Below are 14,899 nucleotides of genomic sequence, written 5' to 3' on the forward strand. Positions count from 1 at the left end.
CAAGCTGCAGGAATTCCAAACCCCACCTGGCAGCCTCAGCAATGCACTCAAGTGACACTGAAGTCACAGGACAAAGAAGTTGGGCTCATTTCCACCCATAATTAATTTTTACTTCAGTGTTCCAGCACTCTTTAGATTAGATTCCTCCCCTTTACCTTTTCCTCTTTCCCCCCTTATTTTGTATCAGAATGGGACAAATTAACATAATATTTGAAAACTGAGGGGGGGAGAAAACATAGTAGAGTAGACTCAAATAAAGACCAATGTTAAATATTACTTAATGTTTTCTTTTATTTAAAAGATCATTCACAAAATACCATATCCATAAATTTATTTTGTTATGAAGCAGAATGTGCTAAGTGTTTGGAATTCTTTTTTTTTTCTCCTTTGTTTTTACATTTAAAAGTCAACTGTCTTGACTAGAAGTGAGTTTTTATATGGGAATTTGTTCTTAAAATCTTTTCCACATTGAAGATGTAAATAGATCAATTATTGGTTTGGAATACAACCACACAAATGCATGTCTGTCTTAAATTAAGTATTAGTGTTAGACAAATGGTTCTTATCTCAGAAGCAGATTAAGTGAAAGGCAGAAAGAAGGAAAGAGTAGTTCTGTAAATTGCTGGGACTCTGACTTACAATGGGAACCTTAGGGAAGAAATTCATCACTAGCAGTGGTGCTGGTAGTGGGGCAGCCGTGCTTCCAACCTCCTCTTGTAAGTACTCTGGGGTGCTGGCTGGTTTATCTGAAGGCTCTCAGCACTGGCAATATGGGCCCAAGCTTTTCCCATACACTGGACATGTCCAAACTTCAGTGTGGTAGAACCAGGTTTTGGTTTTAAAAATTAATGATTTCTCCTTTTGCTTCAGCCTCCCCTCCCTCCTCCCACACAACACTGACAAGAAACATTTCAAGGGAAGAGAGGTGTAGTAACAAGAGATGCTTTTTACCCAAACTTCTACATGAGAATCTATAGCAGAAAGATTTCTAATCTGCCCATTTTCAAGGTATTCTGAAAGCTGAGGTCCTAAAACTGTACCCACTGGGCAAAGAAACACAGGGGATAGTGACGATCAAATACTGCATGGCAAAGTATACACTCCTTCAACAAAAATAAAAAAGTCAATTTTATTTGTAGAAACTTCATTTAAAAATTTACCAAACATGTAAAACCCAAAAAAGTAAGCAGAAAGAGCCAGTGAGCAATTGTGCTCAAACAGGCATGGCTTTGCAGCACTAACCTTGAGCTCAGAGTTGTAGTAGCATCATACCATATGGAAGTCAAGAGCCAGCAGGAAGAGGCTGCTGGCAGAGGCTTTATCCATACTGATTCCACCAGCTATTCACCAGGTTTGTCAGGCAAGGCATCCATTAAATTGATCCTTCCTGGCAACCCATGTGAAAGGGCAGCTGCCCCCCTTAGTTTAAAAAGGGGCTCTGCTGTGAACAGTGACTATCACCAATTCTTATAAATGGTATTTCACTACTTGGTTAGAACTGTAAATTTCTGTTCAACTCATCTGGACTCTTCAGTTTTCCTCTTCAGAGCCACAGCAATACAGAACGAGACATGCAAGTCAGAAGAGGAACACTGAGGAAGTAAAAGGAAACAATACAGGGAAATAACTAAGTCTAACCTGTGCTTCTAAAGTAAAAGAAACCCAGAAAGGAAGAAGTGAAGCAGCACCTTTGTCCAGAGACCTCCACACTTGTGGAAGCAGCCACACTGCCTTATCTACTGGCAACTGTGCTGCTTGGAAGGAAACAGAAGAGGGAAACTCAGCACAAAGCAGGCACTAGATACAGCAAAGCCAAGAACGTACTAAAAACCACTTGTTAACAGCTGACATGCATTCACAAGCTCTGTGTTTTCGGTTTCAAAGAGGACAAAATACCAGATGGCAGGAATGGTAAACTGCAGGGTTGACATTCCAGCAGAGCTAGTCACTCTGTACTGTCTTGCTTTTTCTCCCGCCTCCCCATTCCCTCTCAACCCCAAACTCAGTCGTGTTCTTTTACTACTTCCTCCCGGGGCTTGGCTCCTCCAAAGATCGCAGAGTTTGGATTGGCTACTTGATTGAGGGGAGTATCAACTGTTCGAGGTTTGAGCTGGAGTCGGGGTCGCTGTGCTCTTTCCTCTGAAAGGAAAAACATTCCACTTGTGAGATCTGCCTGGGAAGGGCAGGAGCTTTAGCCTGACAAAGAAACCAGGAGTCTCCTTTGCGGAGGAAGGCCAAACCACACACAGTAGGAGTTTACCTTCTGTTGGCTCTCTGAAGTCCATGGAAGACCCACGAAGGGGAGGCCCATCTCTGAAGCGACCAGTGCCGCCACTTCCCATGGAGGCACCCGGTGGTCGCCGGTCTCCAGGGCGGGTTCCTCTACCCCGACCTCCCAAGAAGTCGTCATCTTTGAATCCTGAAGATGGAAGACAGTGAATTTAAAGAGCATCTTTTGAAATGTGTTTAATCTAGATTTATCTGGATGACTGGAAAACCTTGCTAGTCACCGCTGTCAGTCCAAGGTGATGCACTGAGAGGCTTTGTCTGCAGACAGATTGTTTCACAGAGCTCTAGCACCTTCTGGAGGGGTTGTTCGAGTTCCATTTGAAACCAAGTATACTATGCCAAGTTCAGAAAGTGCTTTATCCACTTAGAGGCTTATTGGAGTGTTGGAGAGTGGGTTAAGCGAGTTTAAAATATGAACCTTGGCTGAAACTTGAGTTTGTTAACATCATTAGCTGAGTTGAGAGACAGCACTACATGTACTCAGAGTACTTCCATCGCCAAATCATCACAATGGCTACAGCCTTAGCATGAAATCCACAGGAGCAAATAGGAAAATAGCTGGGGAGTAGTGAAATACACTCATAAAACAGTAAAACCCCAGGGCCGTTTAGCTATACTATAAACTGACCAGTCATTTACTAAATTAAAGGGCTGGGAAAAAAAAAAATCAGACTTTAAACTGACTGCATTTCTTCAGTTTATATATCACCAAAAAAAAAGTAAATCAAGAACTATCTGTCACTGACCACAGTTCCAGTCTGTACCAGTGACTACCCTTGAGTATCTCACCAAGCCCCCACTGCCTGCATTTCAGTGGGACGAGGACACTTCAGGCTATCAGCATACAGAAAGGGAATACACTCAGATTTTCAGAAGCTGCCTGGAAGAGAAAGTTGTTTGGTTCCCAGCTGAGATTTGCCTTTCCACTTAAGTATTTGGCAGAGTTGCAGAGCTGTCCCTTACTTACTTCAGTGCCAAACAAGCCATCTTTAAGGACTTGATCTAGAGCAAGGCTGTACAACCTGAGAAGAAAAGCTTCCGTAGCAGCTAAGACTGAAATGCTAAACTTTTGGCTCACGAATCACTCATCCAGCATTTAATAGGCTGAAATGCATCCACATTTGGAGAAGCTGCCAAAGAAAGTACGAAGCTGTGACACAGAATGCTTAGCTCCAAAGGCAGGTTAAGCGCAGCACTGCAGCAAGCTCCTCTCCCCAGCATCATGCTCCAGTCCATGCTGGGGGCAAGGGCACACTTTGCTTCTCCTACATCGTTCATTCCACTCACGCAGAGACCAGACATTGCAAAGTTGCACTTGCCAACATCTCTCCATCAGAAAATGGACCAAACCCATGAGTTCAGAGGACAAAAGCAATTGTGTTAATGGCACCCTGCATTCTAATAGCTGGAACTGACTGGAAGTTAAGAGCAAACCCAGTGGCTCCGTCACTGCCTTCCACTCAGCAAGTTCAGTCACTTGCTGCACCTGCATTACCAAAACAGGTCTAAAAGTTCAGGAACATTTTGCATTTACAAGTGCTTTGGAACAGTAATCTAACTTTGGAGAAGTCAGTTACTTCAGGGACACACATATAATGACATTCTCTTCCTTGAGAAGATGAAAGCCTCCGCTCTGACAGAATATCAGCCTTCCTACATAATCTGTTTCTGCTACTATTCAGAAATTTACTTCGTTGTATGCTTGAGAAATGCTTAACACAGTCACTCATAGGCTACATCTGGACAAGAATTCTGTCATTTACAGTTGGTTCATAGAATTTTCTATTGAGACACTTTCCTCTCAAGGCAACGAAGATTCCCTATGAGGAATCCCACCACAGTTGCGGGATGTCTAAGTTGGTACATACAGTAGATTCAATCAAACCAGTAATGGTGACAAATGAAAATGAGAACGTTTCAAGTGCCTTTTAGGCTTCCTATCTGTATAAGTGTTAATACTGATACCAGAATTGAAGTCATCTCTGGAATCCCATCCACCTCCTCTGGATTCTCTGGAACCTCCTCCCATTCCTAGGAAAAAAGCCACAATTGTGTTCAAGTCTGAAGCTGTGGGAAAGACTGAGCAAGGGAATACCAAACCAATGTTTCAGTCCTTCAATATTCAAAGTTATGCTGCTGGAAAATCCTTTTCTTTTGGTACTACCAAGTTCCATTGCACAGGAACAAACAGTCAGTTTAAGTTAACCAAGAATAAGTGGCCAGAAAAGTTTCTTTAGTACACATTCAATGGAAACCTCTGGTGAGTCCAGTTCAACCAACCTTCAACTACAGGCAAGAATGTTTTTACACTGGAACAAGAGACACACTCCAAAGGAAGCACTTGTCTACATGTGCTTACTCACTTTTCATACATCATCATAAAATAGTAGCAGATCAGACTGTTGGGCTTATGATTGTCCTCTGCAAAACACAACATTATTAGGGGTATTGGTCTCACTTCCTGGGTTAGGAGTGACAACACATCCAGCCTTTGGACACAAAGCACAGCTAAATTTCAGACACCTCAGGAGCGGCAGCAGCAGCTGGTTAGAAACACATACATATTTACATACAAAATTTCACCTTTCAATATAATCTTCATGTTCACTTGCATGCCTTGTCTTAGCATTAGTCAGCACCAGAAGCCGTAACTACAACCATCATATTTAAGAAGCTACTTAGGAAAATGGAAGTCACCTCTGTCATCAGGCCCGCCACCTTTTCTGAAGCCAAAGCCACCTTTATCCTGTTTCCTGCCTTCTGCTATGTCCACTCGGAGTGATCGGTCACCCAAAAGCTGTTAAATCAAGGGGAGAATCTGTTCAGGATGTATCATAAGGGCTGCCAAGGAGTTTGAGATTTATGCTTGTCTTTGATTCCACAAATTAATTGCAAGTGTACTTACTGCACCATCGTATGTAAGAGCTTCCTTGAGTGACTCCACCTCATCGAACTCTACATAACAAAATCCTGTAAGAAACAAATCTCATGTTAATAGCACTTTAAAAGGTCTTTGTAAGAGGCTACTCCTTCCTGCATGCCTGCTAATAGCTTCCTTCTCTTTTAAACATGAGTTGTGATGGGCACATGCAAGATGCACATGGCTTAGAAACCAATCATCATCAACAATGAACAAATTTACCTGCACCTGTTAATGATGGGGCAAATCCTGAAACACAACTCTGGGCACTCTGTGAATACCAAGAGCCTAATTCCCTTTTCCACAGAGTTCTCATTATACATTAGAACTGACCTATGCCTTCAGAAAGTTATTCAGCTGAATATTGACATTTCATTCCTAGAGTTTTTAAACAACAAATTGAAATACTTATGTGGTCAGCAATGTAATTTTGTGTCATCACATCATTTAGTGGATTTACTCCTCTTCAAAGGCCCTCTGTTATCCAAGGTAAGTCTTTTCACCCCATAAAGTAACTTATAAATGTAGTCCATTTCCTCCAAACAATACCCATAGCAACTGAATTTGCATCCTTTAAAGTAACTGCCTGAATGGGTTATCTACTTGCTTTTTCTCCCGGTCTACTAAAAAAGACAGAGCTGAAGCAATGGGAGTCTTCTGATGTAAAGGAATTACTTAAAACTTAAGGTCATAGGATTTAAGTGGGTCAGCTCTGGTAGAATTCATAAGACAAGTTTTAAGAAAGTTTTTATGTCAGGGGAAATACTGACTCCTCACTCAGGTTACTCTCTATCTCATGATGATGAAACAATGACTCTCACTCAAATGATACACTTACATATTAGTGAATAAAAAAACCTGCATAAGTCAACATAAAAGCGGAAAACTGTGCTTTAGACTGAAATTCCCTTTTAAAGTGACTTTCTTTCCTACTAATTTTTCATCTACCACCAAACACCTCTGAACACTCACCTTTAAATTTGTCTGTTTCCTTGTCTCTGACTAGTCGTACGCTTCTTATGCTGAGATCCTTGAAAATGGCATCTATGTCTCCTTGGACAGTGTTGAAGGGCAGATTTCCCACATATGCTGTGAAAGGGGGTTCTGTTGGCAGCTCTTTATTTCTGCGGGAACCAAGGCCACCACCACGAGACCTGTTGGAAAAAGCACAGTTCCTCTGGACCTGTCTCCCAGCACAGCCAGTGCAGTCCACTGCAGAGCTCAGATGCTCTGTTTAGCTGCAAGTCCATTTTCCCACAGCTTTGGTTAGTTTTTCTATCCTTTTGTTTGTACCTGACACCTGAATTGCTGGTCAGCTCCTTTCCAGTATTACCTTCAGTGAGAAACTGAATACATTACCAGGTGAATTCATTAATGAAGTGATGAATTAACTTCTTAACCCACAATTCATTAAGGAAAGCAACATAAGGTTACCTCTAAGGTCCCCTATTCAAAAAACATTACCTCTTAAAAAAAAAATCTTAGAATCAATTTTAAGAATAATTTATGGCAATGAAGAAATACTTGTATGGCACAGGTTTGTCAGCTTATCTGGAAATTATGCTGGTTCCAATGGTTTTAACTAAAGAGTATGTTACCAACATCCACTCCACAATCATCCGAATTATCTCAGCAACATTTAGCTTAAGACAAACACCTTCCCCTAAGTCTGAAGCTGTGGCCATAATTGCTGGATATCTGGACTGGAATGCTTTGAACACAAAATAAATTTGGTTGAACAAGAGGTTCTGAGGTAGAAAAAAAAATCACGTGCTCTCTGGGTGCTTACTTCTTTTGTCTTGGGAATTACAGAGGTAAACTGGGTGGTCTTTTCCTGTCTTGCCCCTCAGTACCAGTTAAAACTCTTGGCACTGTGTGCTGAGGGACTAAATTGTACCAGCTAAATACTGTACTAATGTAACACATCTGTGTGAACTTCCTGCAGAGCCCAATCTTCAAAAGCCAAGTTGGAATTTCTGAACAGAGAGCAAGGTATGTACAAGGCAACCTGAAGTCAAAGCTCCTAGACTTGTACAGGATGCCACTGGTTCCAGCACCATTTGTCCCACATAAGCAATCTCTGACCTTTACCTGAAATATCTACTTACTACTCTGTCCATCTTCCCCTTATCACCTTCCTTCTACTGGGCTTTGCTTGTGTCTGTTCCCTTTCCCTGAGGCTCCCCGTGCATTTAAAACCACGGTGGAACACAAGCTGTACCAAAGCAGGATTTGCCCATCTGACATGGACCAATTAAATAGCTGCAGAGTCCCTCCTAAAATCCAGAAGTTCAAATATTTTTATAATTTCCTTCTATTCTGGCTGGTTGCAGGCAGTCAAAAAATTCACTGGGCAAGCAAGGTACTTGACAGTATTTTTTTTTCATTGAAGAATAAATATTTTACTAGTAATGAATCAGATAATGCATTAAGATTGAATAAGATTCCATAACTCTTCCTAGGTGAGCCTGTAATTTGTGCCTTATTTAGCAGCTCCATGCAAGAATCATTTGTCACCAACACTATCAACATGCTGCTAAATCTACTTGAACCACAATCTACATATCTTTAATTAGCGTCCACCCAGGTTCGCATTTTAACATTTTTGACAATATTCCTCATCTGCCTTTGTCTCATTAACAAGTCAAAAACATACTGGAGAACTAAAGCTGTAATAGTTTTCAATTACTTTAGTCAGAAGACTGAGTTTTAAGGAGGAACTCAAAGAAAGCTCAGTTGCTGTTCTAAATAATCCCATAATACATAGAATCCATGCCTTTGTCCTCATTTATCATTTACAGCATTAGGAACAGCTATTAACATATCATACATTTAACTTGCATCAAAAAAAAAAGAAAATCTGAATGCTTATGTCCTACAGGAACATCAGAATTGAGTTTCAAAGGAGCATTCTCTCCTTGTACATATTCTCAGGACATTCCTTGAGCTGCCCGTCACCTAAAAACCCACCCTGGAGTTGAGTCCACAGCCAACAAGGTGATCAGGACAACTGCAAAGAGCACTTTGCCAAGCTAGGAATGAGAACAAGGCTGGAACTACAACTTCCATCAGCAACCTCCACTCAGCTCCATTTGAGCCACTTCTAAAACCACACTCTCAATCCCCAAAAGGATTTTCTGTGCTACAAACAAACCTCTTTCTACTACAGTGCACCAGAACTTCATGGGCTGCATGTGTGGAAATCCATGCCCTATTATGCAATCCAGACTGATTTTCAAGACAGAAAATTAAACATTCTTCTCCAATTCGATATTAAGGCTTTAGTTATCAAATCTATAACTATACCTTTGGTATTTTAGTTCCCATTTGAAGAACAGGAATGGTCAATAACTGAGTTTCAAACCCAGTTTCTTATGGAACTCAGGTATAGCAACAGAAAAAGAAACAGTTTCTGTACTTCCCCACATTTTTTCCAACACTGAAGCAGTGAAATAAAAGGGCTGACTTCAGTAACCAAACAATGAGATTGGAAGAAGATTCTCTCATTTGCAATGAAGTAGGACAAAAGTAAAAAATAATTGAAAACACATCTGAACTAGGCAAACCAGAGTTCTGAATGAATATCTGCATTTCCCACTCTAAACTTTTGCTTAGACACAATTAGGTAATAGTAATTATTATATCATCTTACTGTGCGACTCCGAATGACATGACTTGATTTCCTTCTCAGAAAACCAAAGCAGAAAGCTGAAGAGGAAAGCTTGCTTCTAGCAACACCCCCATAATTAAACTCTGGTGGGCTGAGTTAATGACATTGGCCATATTGGGAAGAAAACAACTCAACTCCCATTTTGAAGGTACTCTTTTGCAAAGTTTAGTTACGTCTCCAGAAAAGAGTATCTGGCAGAAGTTCAAAATGAAGGATATTTTAAAGCCCAGTATCTGAGTTAAATAGCCTTTCCCTAGACATCAAAGCTCAAGATTTGCCTTTTGCACAGCACCAAGACAACAGGCTACCCTGCGTTCTGACATTAGAGCTTTTCTGGGGCAGCACAAGGATGAGCAGGATGACAGTGCCAACCCTCCAAGACCACAACACTAAATTCAAAAATCATTTATTCAAGCAACCCAGAACATGTTTGGGGTAAGCATCAGATGTCTTCAGCAAAATGCTTACCCAAGCCTAAAAACTAGGAGTAATGTTTTAATGCTAGTTGGGTAAGACACAGGATCCAAGCTGCCAGAAGCACAAGGACTAACGCCCCATTTTCACTGAACTGTGCAGCACTTCAGCAGGTGAATCTTAACCTTTAGTAGGGTACCCAGCAGTTCAAGCCACACCTAAATAAACAGCCTAGCAGTGAGGAGTGGTAAACACTCCCCTTCTTTCAACTCTGACAAGCTCTACAGTTTCAGTTTCTACTAGGCCTTGGTATACTTACCTACAGGCTTTCCTGTCAAATTTTGGGCTCCAAAATACTTTCTAAAAAGCTTATAGTAAGCCTTTTGTATTTACGTCAGCATCACATTCTTCACCAGGAATAAAGTGACTTCTGCATCCCCTAATATTACGATTCAGCTTTTAGTCAGTGCATCACTAAACATCTCAGGTGTAGCAAATCCCATCTCATCACACCAGTCATATCTTGATGCTCTTCCACCATTATTTTGATGATTATGAGAAAGAGGAAGATAACTTGCACATGCTGGGCACTGATTTCCCATCTGTCATACTGAAATCCTGTGCTCACTCGCTGTGTACACCAAAATGCAACATCCTCAAAAACGACTACACCTCAGCTGAGGTTACACTATTCCTAGAGCGCTTAAAAATGAGCAGGAGCCACATCAAATTAACATGGGATTCTTTAATCAGAACCTTCAACAACAGTCATGTTTTCATTACACTTCATATATTACAGGACTTCATACAATAGACAGAGAGACTAAATTGTGAGTTAGCTATTAGTAACTTAATAGTGATAACAATAAATTAGATACAAGTATACACTGGACTCTAATGTTAGTAGTATCTAATGTTTAGTACTGCAGGTACATTAGAATAAGTACATTTTCTTATCTGTAAAGACATCTACTAATTTGCAGGATGCCTTTAGTTTATCAAGCAAGGATCCACACCTTCCCTGGCAGCAAATTTAAGTTCTCTTATAGGACTCTAAATAACATTTTACCTGGCATTTCATTACTTCACAGAATATGCCTATACTGACTAGGATACATTGTGCAGCAATATCTGAGTTCATGAGTCAAGTATCACTTTAGGATGCTGGCAAGGCTATTTTGTTACAGAATTTAAAAAATAACAGAAATGCAAGTGGCTACATCATCTGTTTGCTCTGGGACATCTCTGAGTTAGACACAAAGGGTATCAGTGCACGAAAAAGAGCTTGAAAAGCTTAAAGTATCGAAGTACTTCCAAAGACAAGGAAAACTTACTGCTGTTCTAACTCCAGCAGCTCCTCCCCGCTGCCTAAAGAGTCTGAAACAAAACCAAGTTACTTATCTAAGAGCAGAAAAGGGCATGAATACTTTTGATCAGGAAATAAACCCTGGAAGACTAGATTATACAGTAGCACACTTGTGAAGATTTGCTCACAAAGAGGTTTATTCCACAGACTTATTCCTACTGTTATATTTCAGAGAAACTGGTAACAGCACCAGCCTACCAAAAAATCAATTGTTCGACTGCACCTTCCCAGCTCGATTTAAGACAAACTCCTAGTTACGGGTTATTGTCGCTGTAACTCCTCCCCTAAACAATCTTCAGCAAAGAGACGGAGACAAGCCCGATTCCTCAGGATCAGCGATTTGCAGTCAGCACCCGGAGTCCCGGATAACGCAGGACCGCGGCTCCCGGCGCTACTCGAGCGGAGACACCACAAAGCCCTCCCATTTCCTCCCGCCGCGGGCACCACAACGCCGCCCGCTCCCGGGGGCGTCTCGTCCCGCCAGCACAGCGGCCTCCTGCCCTGCTCCAGTCCTTCAGGGACGTTCCCTCCGCCCATCCGCACAAGCTCCTCACGGCCTTCCTTGGCTCTGGCCCAGCACCTCCCTAAATCCCCCCTCCACTCGCCTCCGGGACGGCGGGAACAGCGACACCCTCTTCCTCCCGCCCCTTCCCGGCGCTCCCGAGCCGCCCGGCCCCGAATCCTGCGGCGCCAGCCGGAGCAGCGCGGGCACGGCCGGGACCCCCCAGGACCGCGGCCCCCACCCCGCCGCACAAAGCGGGGCCAGCGAAAGGGCACCCCCCCCTCCCCGCCCCGGAGTAGGGCGGGCGGGGAGCAGAACGAGCCCAAACAGTTCCCAGAGGCAGCGCCCCCGTCCCGCAACCCCCGCCCGCCATCCCCGCGGCCGCGCCCCCACCTCGCCCGGCCGGGGCCACTGCTCCCCGCTGCCGTCCCAGCTACGGGGGGAGCCCTGAGCGCTGCTCCCGGCCCCGCTTACCCGCGGCCGCCGCCGAAGCTGCTGTAGGCCCGGTCGTCGTAGGGATCGTAATCCGCCATCGCCGCCGCGGCCTCGTCCCCGTGCGAGCGTGACAGGACCGCGCCCGAGGACCCCGCAACGCTTATATACGGCGGCGCGCGGGCCGGGGCTGCCCCGCGCGGTGCCTGCCTCCAGCTCCCCGCCCCGACGGGGCTGTCCGCGCTGCTGCCTGTCGGGAGGTGCTCCGCGCGGCTCGCTCCCGTCGGCTCTGGGACGGGATCTGCCCGGGGATCCGGTCGATGTCTGCTCTGGGATCTGCGCGGGATTTGCCCGCGGCTCCGCCCGGGGACCTGCTCCGGATCTGCCGGAGGATCTGCATGGGATCTGCCCGTGGATGTGCCCGGTGTGTGTCGGGGATCCCCCCGGGGATCTGCCCGGGCCGCGCTGCGGTGACGCTCCGGTGAGCGTTGGACACTCCAGTGCTGATGATACAAGGCCAGCCCGCGGCTCTGATTCCCCGAGCATCCCGCTGTCGCTGCGGGCAGGGATCACAGAGCTCATGGAAATGGATCCTGCTCCGGGTGTCACAGTCATCCGCAGTGATCACAGGGATGGATCCTGCTCCGGGTCATTCCCTGCACTCCCGCGGGTGTCTGGCAGCAACACGCAGTGTTCACAGGGCTGCTGGAGGATAGTGCTGGACTTTATTGCAAATTATGACAACGGGCTGTACCCGAGAGTTCACAGTCTCCTTAAAAAATACCATTTGTACCAACTGGTTTGTCTGTTTTTGCCAGGCCATAATTTAATGTTTCCTAGTAAAACCACACGACAGATTCTCATACGACAACCAACTATGCCCGCACCTCGTGTCCCTGATCCTGCGCTGCCGATCCCGGCTCACCCCGCAGGCTTTGCCCTTCTGTCCCCATCGAGCCCCGCGGAGACAGGATCCAACCTGGATCCTGGATCCTGGATCCTGGATCCCAGCCTCCCTCCAGAGACCCGAAGCGGGTGAGGGAAGCCCAGGAGCCCTGGGGGCAGAGGAGGACCGATGAGTCCTGCGGAGGAGCAGGGCTCGGGGCCAGGGAGGGAACGTGGCGCTGAGGGGAGCGGGGCTGTTGCAAAATGTGGAATATGTCAAGATTATCTTAAGTAGTAATCTTCTTTAATGTGAGATCTTTGCATACTTTCAGCAAAAAAGGAGACCCAACCCGTGGGGAAAGCAGCAGCCAGCATCCCTTACTCAAGGACATCCTGGGACTAATGAGCATTAAGGATGTAGTAAATTCAGATTTTGGTGTATGTCTGTGTACACTTTGCTAATTTAGCAGAAGACTCAAGGTCCATGTATCCCATAGCTGGTCTATGTTCATTATAATTCTAAAGACCCTGTGAAGACCCTTCCCCTCAGCATGTGGGGAACTTCTACAAGGTAGCTGAGGTTACGCATCTTGTAAATTACTAATCAACCCCGATCTATGGGCAGTACTTGGAAAGTTAGTAAAAATGGTGTGAAAAGCCCGGTGGGGTGCTGCATTTGTGGAACAACACCGCGCACCGCGGCTCGCGCAACTCTGAACTATCAATCTCTGAAAAAAACCCGAACTAAACTCTGAAAATTCAATGTGTTCGTTGAGTGTGTCACAGGCGGCTTGTGGCACACCGGGAAAGCAATCGGATTTTGTGGGATGAGGGGGTTGAGGGAGCGGTGTGGGAAGGGCGGCCATGAGGGGAGCGAGGTCTGAAGGGGGCACGGGTGGGACCCAGAGGAGCTGAGGGGAGCGGGGCTGAAGGATCATGAGGCGCTGAGGGGAGCGGGGCTGAAGGATCATGAGGCGCTGAGGGGAGCGGGGCTGAAGGATCATGAGGAGCTGAGGGGAGCGGGGCTGAAGGGCCGGGTGGCGCTGAGGGGAACGGGGCTGAAGGGCCGGGTGGCGCTGAGGCGCGGCCATGAGGGGAGCGGCACGGAGGTACCGGAGGGACTGAGGAGAGCGGCTCACACGAGCCCGTCCCGCGGCGGCCGCGCTGCCCCGGAAGAGGCGGAGCGGGCGGGCGGCCCCACGTGCGGCAGCAGTGGCGGCATGGCGGGGATGGAGCAGACGGAGCAGATGGAGCCGCGGGGCGGCGGCGCGGCGGTGACCGACCCCCGCGGGGTGCTGCGGCAGGGCCGCGCCTTCCTCGACTTCTTCTGGGATATCGCTAAGCCGGAGCAGGAGGTGCGGCTGGCGGCCACTGAGAGCCTCCTGCGGCACCTGCGGGAGGGCAAGAAGGTGAGGCGGGGGCCGGAGGGGCGGTGGGTGCGGGCGGGCAGTAGCTCATCACACGGCGCATCCCTCCGCTCCCGCTTGGGAACGCGGCAGCGCGGACGGGGCACGGGCCGGGCGCGGGGGTTTGACGGCCGGGCCGCGCTTGGAGCAGCCCGGACACCGCCCAGCTCGGTCTCTCTTGCAGGATGATGAACTCAAGTACACCCTGAAGCGGCTGGTGGAGGGACTGGGAGCCACCCGCGAGGCCGCCCGCCCTGGCTTCAGCTTGGCCTTGGCGCAGGTCAGTGTTTCCCGGCGCGGATCAGAACCGTCGGCAGCCTCTGTCCATGCTTGGGGTCACTTTTGCTGTCTGTGCAAGGCTGGAGGGTTCCCTTCTGGCTGCTCCTGTGTGCACATGGGAGGGAAGGCTCTCACAACAACCGTTGTTTTAAATGGTGCTACTCTGCTTTAGAAACTTACAAAGTTATGAACGATACCAATATATATAGTTATGAACTATAGTTATAGTTGTGAATTATACCAATACATTCATACTACACAGTCCTGCTTCAAGGACCATCCTTGATTTACTAATTTTGACCAAGTTTTCAATTATTCTGTGTTTATTACTACTTCTTGAAGCTGTCTTGCTCTTGGTCTTGGTTAGTTGATGTGGGATATCTGCCCTTCCTCTAGACCAGGTTGCTCCAAGTCCCATCCAGCTTCGCCTTGAACATTTCCAGGGATGGGGCAGCCACAGCTTCTCTGGGCAACTTGTACCAGAGCCTCACTGCCCTCACAGGGAATGATTTCTTCCTAATATCTAACCTAAATTGGCCTTCTGTCAATGTGAAGTCATTCCTCCTTTTCCTGGCACTCTGGGACTCCAGAGTCCCTCTGCAGCTCTCTTGGACCCTCTTTAGGCACTGGAGAAAGCTCTAATATCCTCCCTGGAGCCTTCTCCGAGCTGCACAAGCCCAGCTCTCCCAGCCTACTTCCTGCCTATACATCTTTACTGATCTGGTTGTCTTTATTC

At 46.4% G+C, this 14,899-nt stretch overlaps 2 protein-coding genes across 3 annotated transcripts in view; one reads left to right on the top strand and one right to left on the bottom strand.

Annotated features, from left to right (window-relative positions):
* Positions 1-271: 271 nt before the first annotated feature.
* Positions 272-11,793, bottom strand: EIF4H (eukaryotic translation initiation factor 4H). Of its 2 annotated transcripts, XM_068210192.1 has the most exons (7): positions 11,636-11,793; positions 6,182-6,363; positions 5,195-5,259; positions 4,987-5,086; positions 4,255-4,320; positions 2,261-2,419; positions 272-2,139 (listed from the first exon to the last, which is right to left on the bottom strand). In XM_068210192.1, exons 1-7 carry the CDS (start codon positions 11,692-11,694, stop codon positions 2,003-2,005), a joined length of 768 nt encoding a protein of 255 aa, XP_068066293.1. In that variant the 5' UTR covers positions 11,695-11,793; the 3' UTR covers positions 272-2,002. The 2 variants fall into 2 exon arrangements, with proteins under 2 accessions (XP_068066293.1, XP_068066294.1); XM_068210193.1 differs by lacking the exon at positions 4,255-4,320 and having other exon boundaries at positions 11,636-11,792.
* A 1,858-nt stretch (positions 11,794-13,651) lies between these two features.
* The window catches only part of MYBBP1A (MYB binding protein 1a), a 56,280-nt gene continuing 55,032 nt past the window's right edge, over positions 13,652-14,899 (top strand). The window contains exons 1-2 of the mRNA XM_068210196.1: positions 13,652-13,887; positions 14,069-14,164. Of these exons, the coding sequence (XP_068066297.1) occupies positions 13,699-13,887; positions 14,069-14,164 (285 nt within the window). The 5' untranslated portion in view covers positions 13,652-13,698. The remainder of the gene's footprint in view (positions 13,888-14,068; positions 14,165-14,899) is intronic.

The sequence above is a fragment of the Anomalospiza imberbis genome, chromosome 20 (genome assembly GCF_031753505.1).
Source record: "Anomalospiza imberbis isolate Cuckoo-Finch-1a 21T00152 chromosome 20, ASM3175350v1, whole genome shotgun sequence".
Taxonomy (NCBI): Eukaryota; Metazoa; Chordata; class Aves; order Passeriformes; family Viduidae; genus Anomalospiza; species Anomalospiza imberbis.